Genomic DNA, 24,493 nt, shown 5'->3' with positions numbered 1-24,493 from the left:
GTACATGGATGGTAACATACTTACGATTTTCTAAACCTACTGCACAAATCATTTGATGTTTGGCTGATATATTAAAATGTAGCACTTATTTGGTATCATAAAAAGCAAAATCACAACAATATTGAACTCTGAAGAAAATTCAAAACAAAATGTCGCTGATCAAATGGAAAAATCAAATGCACAATCATATTAACCGAATGAATAACAACTTTCATGTTCTTGACTTGGTATAGACATTTTTTTGGTAAAAAATGGTGGATAAAACCTAGATTTATAGTAGCTACACTATATATTTACTATACAAAGTGGTATCAAATTTCATCATATTGACCAACATTGATTATCACAACCAGAAATTAGCTAAAATATCCATCGGATTACTTTTAAACTTTTCAATTGGATTTGATGATGACTAATATCAGTTATATTCATTTGATTATAATACTCATGTGACGTATTTGTTACTCAAACAAAGTGGTCACCTATTGAATAAATCTACAGGACCTACTACTATATTGATGCAAGATGAGCAGTTGCTAATAGAAATATAGTAAAAAAAAGTAAAATGAACACAAAAGAAAAACAGTATAATAAACAAATATATTTTAATTGCAAATTCTTATTCCATCCTATACAATGCAGTATTGTTTCCCATTTCTGTTCTGTACATCTACAAAATAATAAGATTTTGCATTCGCTATAATATATGCTTCCACATAAAAATGCACTGGTATTTTAACGATAAGGGTTATATTACTCTTTGTTCATGGTCGTATTACGATACATACTGATTAAATAATGATTCTTTTTTTTGTAGTTTTATCGGTATGCTAAACTGTTATCAAATCCTTCTCCTTGAAATTCAAGACATTGATCTTGATTTGACAAACATCGTTTAAGAAACACAAAAAAAATTGAAATGACGTAATATGTATATTTTGTAAATATTCGTTGTTACATTTTAAAGATAAAATTGAGAAAGGAAATGGATATAGTACGAAACTAGTTATGTTTACAAGACATATCACATCCCCGTCTAAGTTGGTGATACATTACTTGTCTTTTTTATAACCTAATTATTGAAGACGTCTTTTGGTTTACAGTTAAGCATATAAAAGTTGCAATTGACTTGTACTCGATATGTTCGATAGACAAATAGTATTTGCAAAATCCCGTAAATCATACAAGGAATAAAGTATCCGAAAAAATAAAATTGTACATACCATTTAGCTTAATATGACTTTTTTCCTCCACCATATCCGACACCATATCCTCCGCCTAATCCACCACCTAATCCACCTCCTACTCCACCATATAATCCTCCGCCTAATCCACCGCCTAGTCCTCCTCCTAATCCACCTCCAATTCCACCTCCTACAACAACTCCTCCGCCGATCCCTCCGACGATTCCACCGCCAATTCCACCACCGATGCCACCACCAATACCACCTCCGATGCCAACACCGTAGTTACGGCTGGTTACCCACCATGGGAACCACTGACAACATGTATTCCATTGCCATGGAAACAATGGTGAAAGTCTGCATTTTTTGTCCAAAGTAAGCTCCCCTTTACGGCAAACACCTGGACGGCAGGTACACCACCATCTACCAGCTATAATGTAACAAACAATATATACAGGTATCAATGTTAAGTTTGTTAAAGGTAACAGTTATGTCCAGAACGGGAAAATATAATGACATTAATAAATTGCTGAGTCATTAATGAGCTATATACATCATTTCAAATATACCAAACTCACATTTGTTTATTGTATGTAGAAAACTAATTTGTTGTAAATTGACCCTTTAGATTAGTAATTTTAAGTTTGTTTATATGGCGTTACCTTGGTTTTTTTAACTATTATTATAATCTGTTTCTAAGAAAACTGTTCACGTGTCTACAATGTCATAGCCACAATAAAGTATTATGGTATGCCTTTACGCCGTCTATTGGGTATACTGAACGCATTGGTAATTGCTAAAAACCAGATGAATGTCAATATCTGTGTAGGGATAGCGCGTCTCTAGCTCCTGAACTAATATCAGGTTATTAGTCGATTATGCATTGCTATATACTTTGTTCCCTGTGAGGCGATTGGAGACTGTAGATAGATATAGGAAGATGTGGTGTGAGTGCCAATGAGACAACTCTCCATCCAAATAACAATTTAAAAATTAAACCATTATAGGTGCATGATTATTGGTTTACATTGCTGTATAGATAGCAATGTCAATTTGTTAAATATAACGTATCAAAGTCATTTATTAAGAGGGCAGATATGGCCTTTATTGGCAAATCGTATCCAATTTTTTTTGTATAAGATATTGTTAACACTTGCATACAGTTATTACCAGGTTTCTTTGCACATGTTTTAATCTATAATTAAAAACTGGGTGTGCCGTTAACATTGGATATCAATGGAATTCCATACAACAACATACAAAAAGACTTGGGTACCAAATTGTTCTATTATAACAAAACAAAACTTACCACTTTACATACAGTTGAAAAGATAGTCAATTAACTTTTTTAAATAATATTTTTGTTTTCATTTGAATGATTTAAAGTAGTTTGATCACGATAGCAACAGAAGGATTATATAACAAATAACAAATCTTACTTATGGTATTTGTGTTCAGTTTAGTTAAAACCAAATACTTCATAACACATTGATGTGAAACTGTGTATCATTTCAAATGAGTAAACCAACCGCTAATATTCAAATTTGTAACTTTTTAAATGTCACTCAACTAATAAAGAACCCAATGTTAACATTAACTAACCTCCACCAACCCAACCTCCATATCCAACGCCACTTCTGATTAAACCTCCAGCAGCACCTCCGCCTCCAATGAGGCCACCAGCACCGCCTCCTCCTCCTATAAGACCGCCAGCACCACCGCCTCCACCTAGAAATAATCCTCCGCCATCACTTCCGCCTCCACCGCCTCCACCTAGAGCGATGACCCCACCACCTCCTCCTCTACCACCACCATAACCATATCCGTAGACAGTTCCAACAACAGCTACTAAAAGTATAGTTAAAACTCCCATGGTTACTTACTTTGGATTTATTCAACCTGATATGATACGTCTTTGAACAACTCTATTTATACCAGAAATGTTTGGAAAAAAATGTACATGCATTGTAATAAACCACTGATAAATGATGAATGATTATGCACTTTTCTTTTGTTTATGGTTTTAAATTCGATGATTAAAGCAAACAATGTGACTTAATTGTAATGTATTGCCGTAACCAAAATATATTTCCAGGTTGGTTTTTATGGTGCACAATACGATTCATTATATGCACTTTTTTTTAATAGGCGACAATTATGAATTGTGAACGGTTTATCGGAACGAACTACAGAATATCACAGTTTCTTAGACAAAGAAAAGTTAATTTGAATAAGATGCATTTTATAAATTGTATTCCTGATTAAGAAAAAGAACGCATTTGGATTGCAATGGGAAAACATAAATGTGTAAGATAGAAAGGAAAACCATTTGATACGTACAGTGATCACTGACCACTTTACCAGTTTGATATGTTTACAGAGGCTTAGTACCGAAATTTGACAAAATCATGCAACTGGTGATAAAGGCAACGGCTTTGGCATATACGTTCATAAGGAAGGACGTTATCTTATTATTTGGGCAGCCAACGTGATTTTGATTATTTCATGGCGACCATCTTGAACTTAAATATGACATCATTTTGCTCAATCGTGGAGATTGAAAAACTGTCCTAACCATTTTAAACTCTAGATATGTCAGGAAAACTATTTGAAATACAATAAAATGATATTAAAATATGCCAAACAGACAACAATTGCAAAACAAAATCGCAATAATAAGGATTCTCAATAAGTGGATTCTATTATCATTGACTTGCCAGTTGAATTAATCAATATGAAAAGTGAGAATACTCCAACCAGAATAAATATATTTTATATTGTAAATCCTCATCTATTTATTTTCATGTTTACAAAATTGCCTTGTCTATATGCCTGTTTTGTATTGGTGTTTTAACACGACGTGGCTATGTACTTATTCATTCCGTCATTGTTTCTTATAACTATGGTAAATGGATGTATTCTTATCCTTCACGTTTGCTTATGTACTATAGATAAAGGAAGAAGTGGTGTGTGTGCCAATGAGACAACTCTCCCGCAATAACAATTTAAAAAAGTAAACCATTATAGGTCAATGAACGGCCTTCAACACGGAGCCATAGCTCACACCGAACAACAAGCCATAAAGAGCCCTAACATTACTAATGCAAAACTAACGGTCTAATCCATATAAAAAACAAGAAACGAGAAACACGTATAAATTACATAAACAAACGACAACTACTGTACATCAGTTTCCTGACGTGCAAAACGAAACCATAAGAAAATGTTTTTTCTAAGTCTGGAACATGGCTGTTGTTATCTATTCGTTTGATGTCTTTGTACTTTTGATTTTGAAATGTGATACGGATTCAACGGTTTTAATTTTCTTCGGAGGTCAGTGTTTTTATGAGTGTACTGTTCACTAATTCGACTGTAACAGAATGTTTGTGTTTTTTTGTTGTTGTTTGGAATCGACTACTTTTGAAATCTTTTGTATATAGACTGTACTCGCTTTGCATTTTTTTATTTAATCCGAGCAATTTGTCAATGCTCTTCTATTATAATTTCCGTTAAGACGAATGACTAGTTTGTGGTGTACATAATGTATATGATACAATTTATTGACAAAGGTAAATAAAATCAATAATTTTCTAACACTATGTTGGTAATGTTTTCTCACCAATCATAATGTTGTGCGTTTCATTTTTTCGTGTAATTGTGTTTTTTTTTTTAAAGATGACAGATTGAAACATCTATTCAAATTCTACCACATTTATAATTCTTTAAAACAAAACATGTTGATGATACATGAAGAGAGTATATAACTGCACTTGCAAGCAGTAAATCAGTTAACATCAAGCAATTTACCGTGAACAGTCATTTTCAAATACAATTAGTTGTTCTCAGTTGAATCGTAGTCCATGTTTTCCGGTCATCAAATTTATGCTGTAATTAGTGCTTAAGGTAGATGGGGTGTCTAAATTTTAATTCATAGAACTTTTTAGTAATTTACCAAAATGTATGTTATGCTTTTTTTTTTTAAAGTAATAAAAAGATTGGGTCACCAGGCTTATTTTCATTGAAACGTTTTGAGGATGGAAAACAGACAACTTAATATTAGTACGGACCCATATAAAACAAACTGCATAAGTGAATCTATATTTGCATTTGAGATGCATAAATTATTGACACATAGGTGTTCGATATATCACAGTTCGAAACTCATCCATCCAATATTCGATAACGTAATTATCTAGTTATCATACGTTACATACGTATTTTATAAAGTTTTGTAAATTTTTTTAAATGGGTAAAAACGTTTCATCCTCGACACACCTACCGATCTTTTTGCAAATGCTATATAGTTAAGACATTGTTGTTCTTATGGATCAACCAAACCACATTATCCAATTAGTTAAAGTTCACTTATATGTTCAGGCACTCTTTGACTATGAAGAGAATATATTCAATGAGATAAATTATATTTCATTATTACATTGATTTCCGAGTTAAAAAAAAATCGATAGTTTCACGTGTGAAATAAACGTGCTTAGTTCACTCTCTGACGTCATTTAACAAAAGGTGTTGTCAAGACGTCGATAACGGCGGATCAAAACAAACTGTGAATGCGTTTAAAACAGATATAATAGCGTAGTTTAAATTAATTTCTTTTTAAGACGCCATTTGCCAATGAAATAAAAAGAATAACTATGAAAAAATTCAAATATCGAAAAATATTCAACTCGTGACTGATATTTAAGTCATGCTCTAAGTGCATTCGTGAATTTATTTGTTGTTTGGTTACTCATTGAATAGTTTCCTCTATTTGAATTATTCGATAAGATATTCTACAATTATCCGATTATATAAATAGAAGATGTTGTATGATTGCCAATGAAACAACTGTCCACAAGAGACCAAAATGACAGAGACATTAGCAACTATAGTTAACCGTACGACCTTCAACAATGAGCAAAGTCCATACTGCATAGTCAACTATAAAAGGCCCCGATAAGACATGTTAAACAATTTTAGGGTTAGGGTTAGGATAAGGCTTAAGGTTAGGGTTAGGGTAAGGGTTAGGTAGTCAACATTCACTCATATCATGTTTATGCTCTCTTTGACTATGAAACAAATATATTCATTGAGATTTTTTAAATGTTTTTAGTGTTCAAAGCGTAATGGTGTTTCCAAATAGCGGGACCATCGATATAATAGAAATATCAATGCCGCAGAAAATCTTAAAAAGAGGGGCAAACTTTACCAGTGGACATTCAAACTCATAAATAGAAAATTAACTGACAACTCTATGGCAAAAATAGAAAAAGACAAGAACAGAAAAACACAACATAGAAAGCAAGACTAAGCAATGCAACACAAAACTATTATATCATTGCTGATCTCAGGTGCTCCTGAAGGATTTTAATTAGTATGGACTCTTCATGCAAGGACTATAACTAAATCTTCTTAGATGCATTATGCAGAACTTTGTCGAACTAGTGGTTCTTAATGTTTTCAAGCTCCCACTATGTTGCCCTTTTGACCTCTGTGACTCATGCATCACTTCTAGTCAATCTGGTGTACAAAATGACAAGGTTGGTTTCATGGAAGAACAAAAAAAAATAAAAGTCATTTTAAATGTAATATCAAATGAGAAAAAAAAGAGTTTGTTTTATTTGTTTACTTGTCATTGTAATCCATTGTGGTATCCCATCAATTATTATGGAAAAAATGGACAATTAATAGATTGATCCTTCAAACTGCAGTAAATCCATTCGTTGTAATCTAGAGGAAAATGTGAATAATATTGCACCATTTTAATAGTCATCCATATGATATTGCAATATCGTGTTAGTACATAACAATATTACCTATTATGTACAGTATGTAGTATTGTTTTGCGTTTGATATTTCTATATTGGCTAGAATTATGGGGGATGGGGTTGAGAACTAAAAAACATGTTTAACCCGTCGCTCTTTTTTGCGACGGTCCTAAGTCAGGAGCCTCTTGCTCTTGTAAGTCTTGTCGCTTTTTTTAATTTTAGATTATTGTGCATAATTTGGAGTTTAATATGATATATAAAAAAGAAGATGTGGTATGATTACCAATGAAACAACTATCCACAAAAGACCAAAATGACACAAACATTAACAATTATAGTATGATGTCCATTATCACTGAACTTGTATACATATTTGTTAAGCGGCCATATGAAGGTTACCTCCGGGTCTGGGAGTTTCTCGCTTCATTGGCGACTCATTAATGGCTTTCGTCTGTTGTTTGGTGTTTTCAATTGTATGTTTATATAATGGACACATGATACGACTGTCAGAAAAATGAAAGATTGCTAGGGATAAATTCAGGGTTAATCTTTCATACTCTACCTTAACAAAATGTCAGTACTTCGTTAGGAATATGACAGTTTTCATTAATTCGATTGATGTGTTTCAGTTCATCTTTCGTCATATTTTACTTATAGGCAACAATAGTATACCGCTGCATGTTTTATTGTTCTTTTTATATTTGTGTTGTATACACATTTTTTGCATTTTAAATTATCAGATTTAGTATCAAAAAAAGTATTCAAAAGTATGACTGTTATGAATTTCACCACACCCAAAAGTCCGTCCAACAACTACTGACATTTTTGTTGATGACGCACGTTTTGAGTATCTAAACAAGAAACATGATATTTTTCTTACATTATCCGTTAATTTAATAGAGAACAAATACAACATTTATTAAGTAAAATACTGTTTTTGTTGAATATATGTTAAAATTGATGAATATAGATCATGTTAAACCATACATGCGGGAAATCTGTGACTGTGTCACTTTAAAAAGTTTATGTCACGTCAAAAATGACTACGTAACAATTAAAGGTGGCATTCGACAGTTGTTACATTTGATGCACGAAGAAATTATACATGCCATTTGAATAATTATCTTTGTATAAGGTTCACACTCTCAACATTGATAATGACAGTTGTGCAATTGATGGTTAAAAACCTTAACAAAGATACCAGGATTCATATTGTGTTAGCTAGAAGCCAGTTTATTTACAAAAGAAGGGCAACAGATACACACTCAGAGGTCAAAAACTGACAACGCCATGGCTACAGAAGAAAAGACCGACAGACAAACAAAAGTACCAACAAACACAACGTAGAAAAATAAACACTCAGCAACACAAACCACACGCAAAACTGATGCTACGGAAGGGTTACAAGATCCGGCTTCTACATGTAGCGACAATCGTGGTGCTTATGTTATTATAAATCCGGTAAATGGTTAACTATCTGATATCATCTGTGAAACGGATATTTCAAAACGATGAACGAACTCGCGAAGGCGTTTGTTAAATTTACGAATGGATGATTTGAACTTCACATTAAGAACTCTTGGTTCAAAAGCTTCATTGTGATTGCAAAATACTCAAGTAACATCTAGTCAGAAATTTAAAATAACCAAATAAAGTAAAACATTGAGAGGACACAACCCCGAAAGATGAACAATTTTTAGCATTTCGAAACAACTTAAATTGTGTAAACAGTTATTTACAAGCATGACTATATAATGCATCTACGATATATGTATTACATACAAACCATAATTTTTTTTGATTACAAAAAGACAAACATATACGAAAAATAAGCTAGCAATAAGAGAGCCGTGGTGTAGTGGTTAGTGCATCGGACTACTAACACAAAGGTTCCTGGTCTGATTCCCGTTTGGAATGAAAATTTCAGGAACTTAATTTTCGGCTCTCCCTTGACACCATCTGCGAGTATGGTCTTGAGGAAACAATAATAGTCCGTCGGAAGGGGACGATAAATGGCTAACCCGTGTTAAGAGAGAGCCATATCTCTTGCACGGTAAAGACACCCTTGTAGATTTCGAAAAAGAGTAGGATTATGCCGCTACAAGGCAGCACTCGCACCCGCTAAGTGGAAAGGGATTAATATAAGTTGCAAAAACTTGTTTCCCAATCCACTATAAGTAAATATGTGAAAACTAAGCTAGCAACACCAAAACAATAAATAAAAAATAAACTTATTGTTGCACCCTTTCTTACTTTTGATTAATTAGCAAGCAGCTAAACGAAAAAAAAATATTTATATGTACTATATACTTTATCTTTATACCTGCAAAATTGTATACTTTTCTGATGAACAAATCATTTAATTTATGTATAATTGCACTTCAAGTATTCCATTATTTCTATGCATATTTATAATAATTATTTGGTTTTGTCTGTAAGTTTCTTTTTATCTAAAAGTAAATAACAACGAAAATGAATGACAGACAGACATGTATATAAAACTTAATGCAATGAATAATTGAAAAAGGGATTATTACTTTATTTCGAAAAGCTTTGTGTTATAGGCTTTATTTCGAAAAGCTTTGTGTTATAGGAGGAAATAAAAAATAAAATGTCTGGCGCTTATACTTGTTTTTTTTCCAAATTGCACAACTCTTCTGAGATATTTATTTTTATTTTCAATCATTTATGAAAGTAACAGCTACAATGACTTGGCTATTACCATGATTACAGTAAAATTGACATGGCTGATGAATAAATCAAGTACAAGTGTATAATCCAAAATTATTGAATCCATACCCTTCAATATAACCTTACCCATTAGCTGGTGATCAATTTTAATAAGCTTAGAGTGTTTGGATATCAAAAGGAAAATGTTTGTCTATATTGAAATTGACACAATCGTTAACCCTTCGGTTTATCGATAACAACCACAAATAATTAGTTTTATACAATAAAAACGTTGATTAAGAAAAGTCAGAACGACTGTAATATTTATGCTGTCTATGAAGAAATAACATAAAACATGTGGTGAACACTAAATAATCCGCGTAGAGGATGGTTTTAAAATGTGCACGACATGTTTTATGTTTTTTCGAATCGACAAAATTAAGTCTATGAGCTGAAAAACACAAAAACGTAAGCCAAACAGAAAACGCGTTACAACCAAAAATTAATTAATAGGGAATCAACAGACTTAGACAAATATATTTGCACGTGTATCTATCATAAAAATTCAAAAAAACTTTGATACAGATCTTCGTGTCCATTTATAAAGTACTTAGTATTGCTTTTGTAAGTTTTAACTTTATTATTGAATCTGGATAAACAGTATTTAGTAAATTAAATATGGGAGTTCAAGAGGAATCGGGGAATGACACAGCTAAATGTCCGAATCAAATTATGCTGGTATATGGCAAATCTCAGGAAAATTTCAATTATTAATTATCAATTACATTGGATGTTCATTAATAATGGAGAGTTAACTGCTTAATGTAAACAAGGTTAAAAGGATTTAAATTCATTATGACAAAATTGCTGCAAATAAAAAAAAATCGTGTTTAGTAAAGACATATCAGTAATGTTTATAACCAATCATATTGTTTAACGATAAAGAAGATGTGTGTCTGAAATTGGATTACCACTATTGATGCTAGATTAGGGACTAGTTACAGCATTTTGAAGCTTCTGTAATATTATAGCTAATGAGTAATTATAATTGCATGTATGTATATTCTAAAAATCATTGGTATGAAGAAAAAAACTATTTTATACTAATTTACTGATCTGTTGTTTGAAGTTACTTGAATTGTTTGTTTGAATTCTACAGGCGATAACTTTTGCTATATTATGGCGGGTTTGCTACATTTATTCGAAGCTATGAGTTGACAGAATAATGACCACCGTTAGATATTTGCATGTACATATTTACCTAGACTACACTGTTTATATATATATATCAATTTCAAACACATATATATGACTGTATATTTCAAAAGATACATTATAAATTATCTTGGTTATATATTATGACAAAAAGTTTCATAAGTTTATTCTAAAATGTCCCATCTTTTTAATATTGTCCGTTTACGAGTTTTGAAATTATTTTAAATAATAAGGTTTCTATTAATGTCGTTATTGTTAGGTCCAGTTGGTCGTATACCCTTCAACTGTTTTGATGTTGGCTTATAATTATTTTTCACTGAGCGTTCCTTATGCAGGCATATACAAAAGGGATTTGAATAGAAAATTGCATTCATTACGTGTTATGTTCATATTCTATTGGAACAAGATGTGTATACTCAATCATATACAAGGACATGTACTTTACACTCGAACATGTCTAAAAACATTGCTATGAATAAGCTGAGACAGCGTTTATACTATAGATTATCTTCAGGTAAAATTTAAAAAAAACGTGTGTAACGCAAAGTCAGCAAATCATCTTTAAGTAGCTAACGTGTCATACACACATGTATGAAGTACTATGCGATGAATCTTGGAAGTTTGATTAAGTACTCTTACTAGCAAGAAAAATGCCATATTTAATTATATGTGTTCTATTCATTCTCTTATTATATTATATAATTGTATTATTTGACATGAATTGGAAATGCATCAACATGCTTTGTTGCACATTTGTTTTAATTTGCGTGGGTCGGGTATACATTTTGTTCAATTGATCAACTTATATCACATAATGAATTATCGATTACTATAAGAAAAATATATACAAATACAAGCAAACAAACACCAAACAAAATTTAAAAAAAGGAAAAAAAAATACTGTAAAAAGAAAACAAGAAGAGAAGACGGACACCATTCCACAATATAAACAATTAGAGCATCAATGATGGAAAACCAGACACCTATGTATAACTACGGCTCGCTATCAAACAAAATACATACTTTAAAATATATTTAATATAAGATGTATTAATTTTTGACACATATTTGTTTAAAATAATATTATATAATTTAAAGTATATCCATCCAATGTTAGATTGTGTAATTATCGATTTATTTTATATTAAATCACTTATAGGTGTGACTTGTAAATTTTCTAAAACTGTTAAAAACCTTTATGAAACTGATGTTTAATTAAGTGAACATTTATCTATTTTTCTGAATTAAACTTAATTTTATTATCAATTTATATAACATTTACTCGGTTTATATTAAGGCCCTCTGTGACAAAGGAGAACATTTATTATATGAGATGTGTCTTTTATTTTTGTTTTAGAAAAAAAACATGGAGTTATTTTCCTAATTCTTTGGTAATTTGATGTTGACAAATAAAGATATTTCATCAGTTATTCTTGAAAAAAAAACATGAATATATCTAGTTGCTCAGTCTTAAGTTTATGATGTTGTTTCTTGTGTATTTGTCTGTTTGTCTTTTTCATTGCAAGCCATGGCGTTGTAAGTTTATTTTCGATTCATGTGTTTGACTGTTTCTCTTGAATCTTTCGCCCCTCTTTTAAACTGCTGAGAGAGGCGACAAACATTTAAATTTTCTTATAGTAAACAAATTGAACTTCTCTCAATTTTAAAAGAGGGGGGAAAACATATTTGCGGTGTTTCGTGGATTATAATTTCAAGAGAAATAAAAGAAAGGTGGTGTCCCAATGGAAACACATTATTTAACCGTACTAATCAAATTATTGTTGTGCTCGTATGCAGAAAGTGCATCCAGGTTAACGTCTGTCAGAATAGTTGTTATAGTTTACATGCATGTAGGGACTATAAATCAATTCACTATGTATTCCCCGTAAGCCTTGTTTAGATTAAATAAGGAACTTGAGATTCGTCAGTTGAGCTCTCCTCCATGATGCTTTTATTCAGAGCGTACTTAATTTAATCAACATACGCCTATATAAGATTACAGAAAGTGGTATACGTTCAACTGATTTTAACTGGGCGTACTTACATAAATAACATATTTAGCGGGTTCGTAATGTTTGTAATATATCACCTTATAACGTTTAGTGTGATCTAGAGTCTCACTCAATCACTTTAACCACTAAAGCCACAATTCATCAGTTGTATATAAAACAAAACATGTAAATTAGCATAGAAAACAATTAAATATCTATTACATTGGATGTTAATTGATAATGACAACTAATACATCACCAGTTTACTGGAAACACAACATAATGTTTACAAGGTTAAAGTGATTGAAATCGACAACTACAATGTTGTCGCATGTCAAATTAAAAAAAACAATCTTAAAGATGATTACCTATTATGTCATTGCCACATTTCGTTTTACCTGTTTGCGAATAATCATGAAACCAACTAAAATTGTCAGTTGATTATTTGTTTACATATTCAAAATCTAAGGTTTCAATTAGTAAGGTTGTTGTTAGATCTCCTTGGTCGCATATTTCACCAACTGCCTACAAATATTTGGCACCAAAGACATAGAAAAGGGCTTTTGTATTAAGTATTATTTTGATATTTCTTTGAACAAATCGTGTATACTGAATCAAAATACAAGGCATTGCACCGTATAATTATAGGACAAACGCCAGATGTTGAGTATCTTCAGAAAAATAGCCAAAACATTATCCAATTAACAGCTTATTGATAAATAACTTATGCCAACATATGTTTTTTTTTCTTCACAGCAGGATTTTTTCTTATTACCACACTATTTAAGATGACTTACCAGAAATGACCACATGTGTACTATGTACTGTCAAAGTACTGTTCCATATAAATAGATTGTTATCAGAATCAGCTAGAGCCCAAATGTTCTAGTTTTAATTTTATCTATACAAGACACCCCTTTTTTATATTACAGGTTTTTGCAATGCAAACATCTGAAAACAGAGTATTTGTGTTTAGTATTTTATCTTTTTATATGCAAGCGTATGACTAAATCTACAATATAAATATGAATAAGAAATGACTGATTTTGTTAAAAAAAAATAATATATACTGGAATGAAACTTAAGAAGTTATCGAATTTAATGTTTTTGTACCATACTTTGAAAATGTTTTCTCTTAGTAACTGTGTTAAAAATCCAACACAAATTTTGATATTTTTAATAGTTCCAGTTAAAAAGTTTGCTATTTGTCAAGCCTGCAAATAAAGTGGCAAAATCTAGACATAACAATGTTCCTTTTGGGAACGAATTTATATACTTTCTTATTGTTTCCAAACCCCTACATTGCTATTGTATTACTGTAATTTGTGTACCTTTGAAAAACAAATATTGTTTTGAAACTATAAAAGCATGCAGATAATTCCTTTTTTCTCTCAATATTTTACTGTTAATTAGTTTTGGGATTAAGTCTCTAATTATCAATTATATAATTTTATCAACAGGGACAGAGTTTTCATCATGACCATCAAATGGCAACTTAACAACTGAAATTCGGGAGGGGGGCATCTGGTTTTACACCTGTCCGTGCCCCCTTTGATCGTTCTGTCTGACTGTCTCATTATGATTATATAGCTTTTCCACACATTTTTTGAAAGTTTGGATGCTAGGAAGTGTCTTCATACTCAATGAGTACCGTACATGTAGAGTAAAATTCGAATGTTAATCCATTCTTTGGTATTAAATAAACAAATAAATAGAGTTGTTTTTTGCAGTCAACTTTTTAAGTATAGTCTGTTGTGAAAAATTGATGTATTGATTGTTAGTGTTTTAACGCATTTTTAAGCGCTAATTTTGGCCTATTTCTTGTTGGCCATTTTTTGTTTGGTTGAGGAAGCCGGAGTGCTGGAGAGAACCACCGCTCTTAAAAAGGAAACTGTCATCCCTAGTCAATTAGAATTGGAGTCGAGTGAGGTTCAAACTCACAACCTCATAGTTGACTGGCTAGTGATTGCAGAAGTATTTAGTTAGACCCCTGTTGTGAAAGATTTGAATAACTTTGCCAAACCTTCGATCATGGAACTTAAAAACAACTTTGAACAATGCTTCTACATTATGAAGAGATTGAACCCTGAACTTTTCTTATAATTTTGACTTATTTACTAAAAATTCCAATAATTTGAATTCAAGACTTAAGCAGGGCCGTATTCAAATGTAACGGTGCCATGTTGCATCCCCTTTTCAAAATCCTTTATTAATTTAGTAATTCATTATTGTAAAAATTCTTTCTAACATGTTTAACCCAGCCACATTATTTATGTATATGCCTGTCCGAAGTCAGGAGCCTGCAATTCAGTGGTTGTCGTTTGTTTATGTGTTACATATTGGTTTTTCGTTCATTTTTTTTACATAAATAAGGCCGTTAGTTTTCTCGTTTGAATTGTTTTACATCGTCTTATCGGGGCCTTTTATAGCTTACTATATGCGGTATGGGCTTTGCTCATTGTTGAAGGCCGTACGGTGACCTATAATTGTTAATGTTTGTGTTATTTTGGTCTTTTGTTGATAGTTGTCTCATTGGCAATCATACCACATCTTCTTTTTTATGTTTCAAATATATATATAATGAACTCTTTTAAAAATATTTATATTATGTACACATATATTGTATTGCTATAAAAAAAAATCATTCTATAAAGTCCTTTACAATAGTGATCTAAAAATTCTGAATTATACACTAATATAACATTTCTGAATTAATCTATTTGTCTCTACGGTCACATGTTTGATTACCATGGTAAACGATAATAGTTTCATACCCATTCCTCTGACTTTCTAGTGTCTACCAGCAGTGGGTCTGATAAGAGGTTGTAATATGTTGAGTTTATAAACATCAATAATTTGCGCAGTTTGATATTTCCTTAATTTTAGGATGAAATTTGGCGTTTGTCCTATAACTGTGTATACTCAAACATGGTAAAAACCGTTGTTATAAATAACCTGAGACAGCCTTCATACAGTAATGGATGGGAATACTCCGTAAAAAATATTAAAAACAGTTCAAGACGCTCTAGCAACCTATATTAGTAAAGCATGTAAAACAAATCCAAACTTTAGTGTTACAAACTAGCTTAAGGTGAACAAAATGTGTATACTAAATCAAATACAAGGAAATGCACTTTACACTCAAGCATTTCACAAAGCGTTGCTAGAAAAATGAGACAGCCTTTACACATTAATGGATGGTTTTACTCCGTAAAAATATTTAGAACAGAGTAAGACGGTCTGGCATAAAGGATGTCAAAAAAATCAACAGTTTGTGTAATAAATTATCTAAAGTTAAAATAAAAAAATGTGTGAAACGCAAAGTCGGCAAATTAACTTTTAGTTACTAATGTTATGAACAAGAATGGTCGAATTGCAGGACAATTAATTGTTCAGGGCAAACACGTTTTTGTTTTTTAACTTAAGTAGTACTGGAAATAAATTGTCATAATTTATAAACATGATATAATTGGTTGTGCTCTTTCCTACTTTTATCATATATTTAGTAATGAATACAGTAGATTTGAATATTTGATAAATAGTTTGCTGTTTAATCTATATCGGCATATTTGATGCCCTCTATCACATCATTTATCACACCCTTACTATTTTTATTCATTTCTAAATAAAGTTCGTTTCAATTTAAGCATGCTTCAATTATGCAAGCGTCTCCAATTTTTTTTCTTTCATCAACATAGGTCCTCAAAGAAATTTTAGGTTATTCGGATGTGACGTAATTTATTGACTAACGCCATTGTTTGGCATGATACGTCACAAACGTCGAGTTTTCATATTTTCTGGCACATGAAATGCAATTAAAAAAAAAAGAATTAATTGAATAAAAGAATTAAAATGCAATAATAAACAAATAAAAAAATTTCAAGAAACCAAATATTTTTAAAACAACGGCACGGAAATTGAAAGGTAACCCAGATGCTTCGGATGAGTTATTGAGCAAACAATTATTGTGAAGCTTTTCAAACAAGACAATTTAATTCTAATTTGATGAGTAGAACTGAAGTTAACCAAGGGTGATAGGAAACCAAAGACATTTCATATTTACTCTCATGATAAATTATATGATAAAGCTTATAAAACATGGCAAAATCCGTATCACATGCTGTATTACCCTCGACCAATATTATCGACGATACGGCATATGAAACGGATTTTGTCATGTTTTATTCTCTATAAACTGTATAATATTATATTGCAAATTGAATACTTCTGTTGAACACAAAATTGGAATTACATCAATATGATGTGTTGTATTATTCGTTTTTAAATTTGTCTAGGACAGTATTTTTTTTGTGGAATTGCTCAACTAATATTAAGGTATGAATACTCCCTTAAAAATGAAAAAAAAATGAAGAAAAAAAAAAAAAAAAAATGAACAACAACTACCATATTCCTGATTTGGAACAGGCATTCTTAAATGTAGAAAATGGTGAATTAAACCTTGTTTTATAGCGCTAAATCTCTCACTTGCATGGCAGTCGCATCACAATAAATAACATGACAATGATGCGTGATCAAAACCAACAGACACAATAGGTAAAAATATAACAAACAAGGCTAAATAGTCTAATTAATCACAATCACAATTTGCATGTGAAAAGCGCGAAAAACTATTTCTGTGCAGCTGTTATGTCACATCCATTTAGCATTGATATTGGATGAAAGTAAGTTAATACCCATGAATTTCAACTTTAAAACATAACAGGGTTAACAGTATTTGGTAAAACCCAAATTATACACATTATAAAATCATGTCATTTAACATTGTTTTCAATGGAAGTGTAGCAATACTTTTTCCAGGAGTATAGACAAATACAACGTTTATGGTTACGTATCCCATGTTAAATTTCTTTAGAAAAATATGAATTAAGAACTCCAGTCCTTCAAAAACTTTTACGCAGTAAACAAGATCTTTGATAGGATAAAACATACTCTTTCAGTATCTAACTTACAAAAATCATTTTTAAGTTAGAAACTTCCAAGGCAACTGTCCAAGAGAAAGTTGTCCCAGTTTTCCTTAAAATATTAACAGAAGCTTTAGCTTAAGTTTTGGAAAATCCTGTTGTAAAACATTCGTATCTCTTTCTATCAAAGAAGGACAAATGTTACCCGAAGGACAGTCAAACTCATTGATTGAAAATAAACTGACAACGCCATGACTAAAAATAAAAAGTCTAACAGACAAATAATAGTACAGAAGACACAACTACTGCTACACCTGTGGAACCCGTCGTGTTGCTTACTGTGAAAGAACTTGAATTCGTGTTTATCAATTTTCGTGGTTAGATCATTATTTACATGTTTATGGGTTCTAAATTCGTGGATTTTAGTTTAGTATAATCCTGCATGCGGTTGTAGTTCTTTGACTACTATTACAGTATTCTCAGATTTGACGCTATTTAATATGTTCTCTTAGACTAGATAATATCAGTAGTCAAACCTACTTATGATACTGGTGTGGATCTTTCCATGACTTGATTTGGACAATAGTTGTTTTATTTCGTTGGACACTTAAATTTGTGGATAAAGTCATCCATCCAAACCACGAAAATTGGTACCCCAGGAATAAAAGTACTTTCACAGTATGTTATTACCAATCCGGTAAATCATCTTATTCGGTAGGTCACATTCGCGAAATGGCACGGGTATTGGAACACATATAATATTATCTTTAAAACGGTTATTTCATAACGGTCAACCAAATCGTGATGGCGTCCGTAAAAATTACAAAGGAATGAATTCAACTTCATCATTTGGAACTCTTGCATGAATAGATTTTTTGAAGCATCAACCCTCTGCAAATAAAATCATGATATGAAATACAAGAACGGAAATATCGTATCAATTTGTAGATATACATACTCAGTACTCCATATATCAAAATATCAAAAAAATTATAAATTGCACAATCCGAATGCAGATCAAACCGCTAATGCCAAACAGCCCTAACCAAATTGATAGATAACTGGTATTAATGTAGAAATAACCACATTGATATTCATGGCAACACAGCAGTTGGGTTGTCGTGCAAAATAAAATGGCGCGCCAATGAATAGCTTTTAGGATTTATTATATAGGAGCTTCCCACTGTACGTATTTGAAAAAAATCAGGAACAAGCGGTTGTGTCATTTTTTTTACAAATACAAAATCATTTTTGTTTTGTGGTTTGTATTAAAAAATACAACTGGTATTTGCGACCTACTATGTGGTAAAATTATTTGTCAAATACCACAAAATGTTGTTTCTTGGACAAAAAATCATGACTGAAATTCTAGGACATATTTTTATCGCAGTTTAAGATACTCGAGACTTATGACATAGGAGACAACATCTACAATATGGACAAGACTAGTCTATCGTTAATATTATCCTTCATTTCTTTTAAACATTGCTATGAGAGTATCAGTCTGTATCACTATGTAAGTATGATCTGTACATGGATGGTAACATACTTACGATTTTCTAAACCTACTGCACAAATCATTTGATGTTTGGCTAATATATTGAAATGTAGCACTTATTTGGTATCATGAAAAGCAAAATCACAACAATATTGAACTCTGAAGAAAATTCAAAACAAAATGTCGCTGATCAAATGGAAAAATCAAATGCACAATCATATTAACCGAATGAATAACAACTTTCATGTTCTTGACTTGGTATAGACATTTTTTTTGTAAAAAATGGTGGATAAAACCTAGATTTATAGTAGCTACACTATATATTTACTATACAAAGTGGTACCAAATTTCATCATATTGACCAACATTGATTATCACAACCAGGAATTAGCTAAAATATCCATCGGATTACTTTTAAACTTTTCAATTGGATTTGATGATGACTAATATCAGTTATATTCATTTGATTATAATACTCATGTGACGTATCTGTTATTCAAACAAAGTGGTCACCTATTGAATAAATCTACAGGACCTACTACTATATTGATGCAAGATAAGCAGTTGCTAATAAAAATATAGTAAAAAAAAGTAAAATGAACACAAAAGAAAAACAGTATAATAAACAAATATATTTTAATTGCAAATTAGTATTCCATCCTATACAATGCAGTATTGTTTCCCATTTCTGTTCTGTACATCTACAAAATATTAAAAGTGTAAAAGCAGGTGAATTTAAGTAATTTGTATTAACTGAACATAATTCAATGAGTATAACCTTTAATATGTGTTTTACGATAAATCTCTTTATTTGATTGGCTAACAACAATTGTTTGTAATTCAAAGAATTAACTTCATATCAACATGAAGATTGTGCATTCGCTATAATATATGCTTCCACATAAAAATGCACTGGTATTTTAACGATAAGGGTTATATTACTTTTTGTTCATGGTCGTATTACGATACATATTGATTAAATAATGATTCTTTTTTGTAGTTTTATCGGTATGCTAAACTGTTATCAAATCCTTCTCCTTGAAATTCAAGACGTTGATCTTGATTTGACAAACATCGTTTAAGAAACACAAAAAAAATTGAAATGACGTATTATGTATATTGTGTAAATATTCGTTGTTACATTTAAAGATAAAATTGAGAAAGGAAATGGATATAGTACGACACTAGTTATGTTTACAAGACATATCACATCCACGTCTAAGTTGGTGATACATTACTTTTTTCTTTTTTATAACCTAATTATTGAAGACGTCTTTTGGTTTACAGCTAAGCATATAGAAGTTGCAATTGACTTGTACTCGATATGTTTGATAGACAAATAGTATTTGCAAAATCCCGTAAGGAATAAAGTACCGAAAAAATAAAATTGTACATACCATTTAGTTTAATATGACTTTTTTCCTCCACCATATCCGACACCATATCCTCCGCCTAATCCACCACCTAATCCACCTCCTACTCCACCACCTAATCCTCCGCCTAATCCACCGCCTAGTCCTCCTCCTAATCCACCTCCAATTCCACCTCCTACAACAACTCCTCCGCCGATCCCGCCGACGATTCCACCGCCAATTCCACCACCGATGCCACCACCAATACCACCTCCGATGCCAACACCGTAGTTACGGCTGGTTACCCACCATGGGAACCACTGACAACATGTATTCCATTGCCATGGAAACAGTGGTGAAAGTCTGCATTTTTTGTCCAAAGTAAGCTCCCCTTTACGGCAAAGACCTGGGCGGCAGGTACACCACCATCTACCAGCTATAATGTAACAAACAATATATACAGGTATCAATGTTAACTCACATTTGTTTATTGTATGTAGAAAACTAATTTGTTGTAAATTGACCCTTTAGATTAGTAATTTTAAGTTTGTTTATATGGCGTTACCTTGTTTTCTTAACTATTATTATAATCTGTTGTTAGAAAACTGTACACGTGTCTACATTGTCGTAGCAACAATAATGTACTATGTTACGCCTTTACGCCGTCTATTGGGTATACTGAACGCATTGGTAATTGCTAAAAAACAGATGAATGTCAATATCTGTGTAGGGATAGCGCGTCTCTAGCTCCTGAACTAATATCAGGTTATTAGTCGATTATGCATTGCTATATACTTTGTTCCCTGTGAGGCGATTGGAGACTGTGCATGATTATTGGTTTACATTGTTGTATAGATAGCAATGTCAATTTGTTAAATATAACGTATCAATGTCATTCATTGAGAGGGCAGATATGGCCTTTATTAGCAAATCATATCCAATTTTTTTGTATAAGATATTGTTAACACTTGCATACATTTATTACTAGGTTTCTTTGAACATGTTTTAATCTATAATTTATAACTTGGTGTGCCGTTAACATTGGATATCAATGGAATTCCATACAACAACATACAAAAAGACTTGGGTACCAAATGGTTCTATTATAACAAAACAAAACTTACCATCAATAACCTACCACTATACATACAGTTGAAAAGATAGTCAATTAACTTTTTTAAATAATATTTTTGTTTCAAACGCCCGGAATCATTTGAATGATTTTAAGTAGTTTGATCACGATAGCAACAGAAGGATTATATCACAAATAACAAATCGCTCTTGTGGTATTTGTGTTCAGTTTAGTTAAGACCAAATACTACATAACACATTCATGTGAAACTGTGTATCATTTCAAATGAGTAAACCAACCGCTAATATTCAAATTAAGTGGATTCCAGACATGTTAGTTAACCATGCATATTTTAATAGTGAAAAAGTTAAACACGACGTAAAACAGTTGAGTAGCAATATCCAAAAAGAAGAAATTAACAACATTTTAGTTCAACTAAGCTTTAGGAACTTGTAACTTTTTAAATGTCACTCAACTAATAAAGAACCCAATGTTAACATTAACTAACCTCCTCCAACCCAACCTCCATATCCGCCGCCACCTCCGATTAAACCTTCAGCAGCACCTCCGCCTCCAATGAGGCCACCAGCACCGCCTCCTCCTCCTATAAGACCGCCAGCACCACCGCCTCCACCTAGAAGTAATCCTCCTCCTCCGCCACCGCCGCCTCCGCCTAGAGCAACGAAATCTCCACCTCCACCTCCACCTCTACCACCGCCATAGCTGCCTCCATACCCATATCCGTAGACAGTTCCAACAACAGCTACTAACAGTATAGTTAAAACTCCCATGGTGACTTACTTTGGATTTATTTAACCTGATCTGATACGTCTTTGAACAGCTCTATTTATACCACAAATGTTTGGAAAAAATGACCATGCATTGTAATAAAACGTTGATTAATGATGAATAATTATGCACTTTTGTTTTGCTTGTGGTTTTAATTTGACGATTAAAACAAAAAATGTGACGGAATAGTAATGTATTGTTGCAACTAAAATATGTTCCCCATTTTAGCCTATGCGACATAGTATGATTCATTTCATGCAATTCATTTTTTTAGACGAAATTTACAAATTATGTACGATTTATCAGACAAAGCTATAAAGTAGTGCAGTTTCTTATACGGAGAAAAGAACACATAACTCTACATGTTCTTATAGATGAACCTTGATTGATTTTCGAATATTCTTATTCAGAATACACTATGATGTTTTGTCTGTTGTGTAAGGTCCAAAACATGTTCTTAGAGATATGCGGTATGATATTTGCTCATTGTTGAAGGCCGTACGGTGACCTATAGTTGTTAATGTTTGTGTCATTTTTGTCTTTTGTGGATAGTTGTCTCATTGGCAATTGTACCACATCTTCTTTTTTATACTTCATTGATTTTCGAAATTCAGAATAACATATGATGTTTTGTCTGTTCTGTCAGGTCCTGATGCCAACTACATATTCAGCAATTAAATACTTTACAAACAGAATTTTTCAAAACACAAAATATCAAAAAACGGTTGATATGATGAATTTGTTTGTATAAGGTAAATTTCTATCCGACACAGCTCAATTATTTGTAAAACGCTTCTGATATTTGAAGAGAGATAGATTGGATTAAACAACAATGATACCATTCCAAGGAGGTTTTTCTATATGAATTTGATTTATTTTGAAACAATAGCGTATTCACGTTTTGGTAAAATGTTTTATGTAAACTTTGTTTTGTTAACTATTTGTCGTTTTATAGTTGTTCTTTTCTCGGAATACAGAATAAAATACTATTTGTTTTCACCTCGTTTTTCGGCCTCTACGCATGTTTAGTGTATATTAGTTTTTCAACAGTCAATAAAACCGCATCATCAAGAGACACTTATTGTATAATATTGAATCATTTTATACAGTCACAGCAATAAACAGTACTCTAGTAGTGATGACTTTTGTATTATGCGGAATTGAACTGTTTAATATTAAAAATGAAGAAATGTGTGTCGGTATTCTTGGTTCTATAAATACACGAATCACTTATATATGATCATAAGAAAATAAAACCGTATTTATCCAATCATTGCATATAAGGTAACCGCAAACAAACACATATATTTGTTGGTTTTTCAAACATTCAAAACCCTTTTGTTATCTTATAAAAGAGTTTGTTATTTTATTGAAATCGTTCGCTATTGATAAATTTTATGAAGACTATACTTGCTTTGCAATTATCAAAGGATAAACAAGACACTGTATGTGATAGGAGGTATACTTACGGGGCAATCGTTTGTCCTCGTATTTTTCTTACAAAAACATATCTAGGTAACGATGTGATGATGTGCATTGAATGATATTGGGACAAATGTAGAGTAAATCTATATTTTCCAGGAATATTGTGACAAAAACTTTTTTTTCTATGTAATAAGTTTATCAAAATATGACAGATTAAAACAGTCAATCAAATGTTACAACATGTTTTTTTCGTAAATCTTGTAAACTGTCAATCCCCCTTTGTTACCTTGTAAACATCTTTATTTCCCGTAGTGTTTTACAGAAACATATATGGTAACGATGTTATGATGTAAATGGAATGATATTTGGACAAATGTAAAGTAAATCCATATTTTCCAACTTTGAATGATATTTTGACCAAAAAAAATATTTTTCTATGTAAATATGTTTATCAAAATATGACAGATTAAAACAGTTAATCAAATTTTAAAACAAGTTGTTTCATAAATCTTTGAAAACAAATTTAGATTACATGAGCAGTTATACATATATGTGTTTACCTCAGTTGTTTTCAGTACACTAATTGACATTGTATTTTTCGAGCACAAATATG

At 31.6% G+C, this 24,493-nt stretch overlaps 1 protein-coding gene across 2 annotated transcripts; it reads right to left on the bottom strand.

Annotated features, from left to right (window-relative positions):
* Window positions 1–590: 590 nt before the first annotated feature.
* Window positions 591–22,500, bottom strand: LOC134719378 (uncharacterized). Of its 2 annotated transcripts, XM_063582386.1 has the most exons (4): window positions 22,373–22,500; window positions 2,787–2,984; window positions 1,224–1,614; window positions 591–670 (listed from the first exon to the last, which is right to left on the bottom strand). In XM_063582386.1, the coding sequence occupies exons 1-3, from the start codon at window positions 22,455–22,457 to the stop codon at window positions 1,232–1,234; spliced, it is 666 nt and encodes a 221-aa protein (XP_063438456.1). In that variant the 5' UTR covers window positions 22,458–22,500; the 3' UTR covers window positions 591–670; window positions 1,224–1,231. The 2 variants fall into 2 exon arrangements, with proteins under 2 accessions (XP_063438456.1, XP_063438455.1); XM_063582385.1 differs by lacking the exons at window positions 591–670; window positions 1,224–1,614; window positions 2,787–2,984 and adding exons at window positions 19,864–19,943; window positions 20,640–21,030 and having other exon boundaries at window positions 22,175–22,500.
* Window positions 22,501–24,493: the final 1,993 nt, after the last annotated feature.

Source organism: Mytilus trossulus, chromosome 5, assembly GCF_036588685.1.
Source record: "Mytilus trossulus isolate FHL-02 chromosome 5, PNRI_Mtr1.1.1.hap1, whole genome shotgun sequence".
Lineage (NCBI taxonomy): Eukaryota > Metazoa > Mollusca > Bivalvia > Mytilida > Mytilidae > Mytilus > Mytilus trossulus.
Note: the sequence above shows the minus strand (reverse complement) of the source record. Positions and strands in the feature narration are given on the sequence as shown.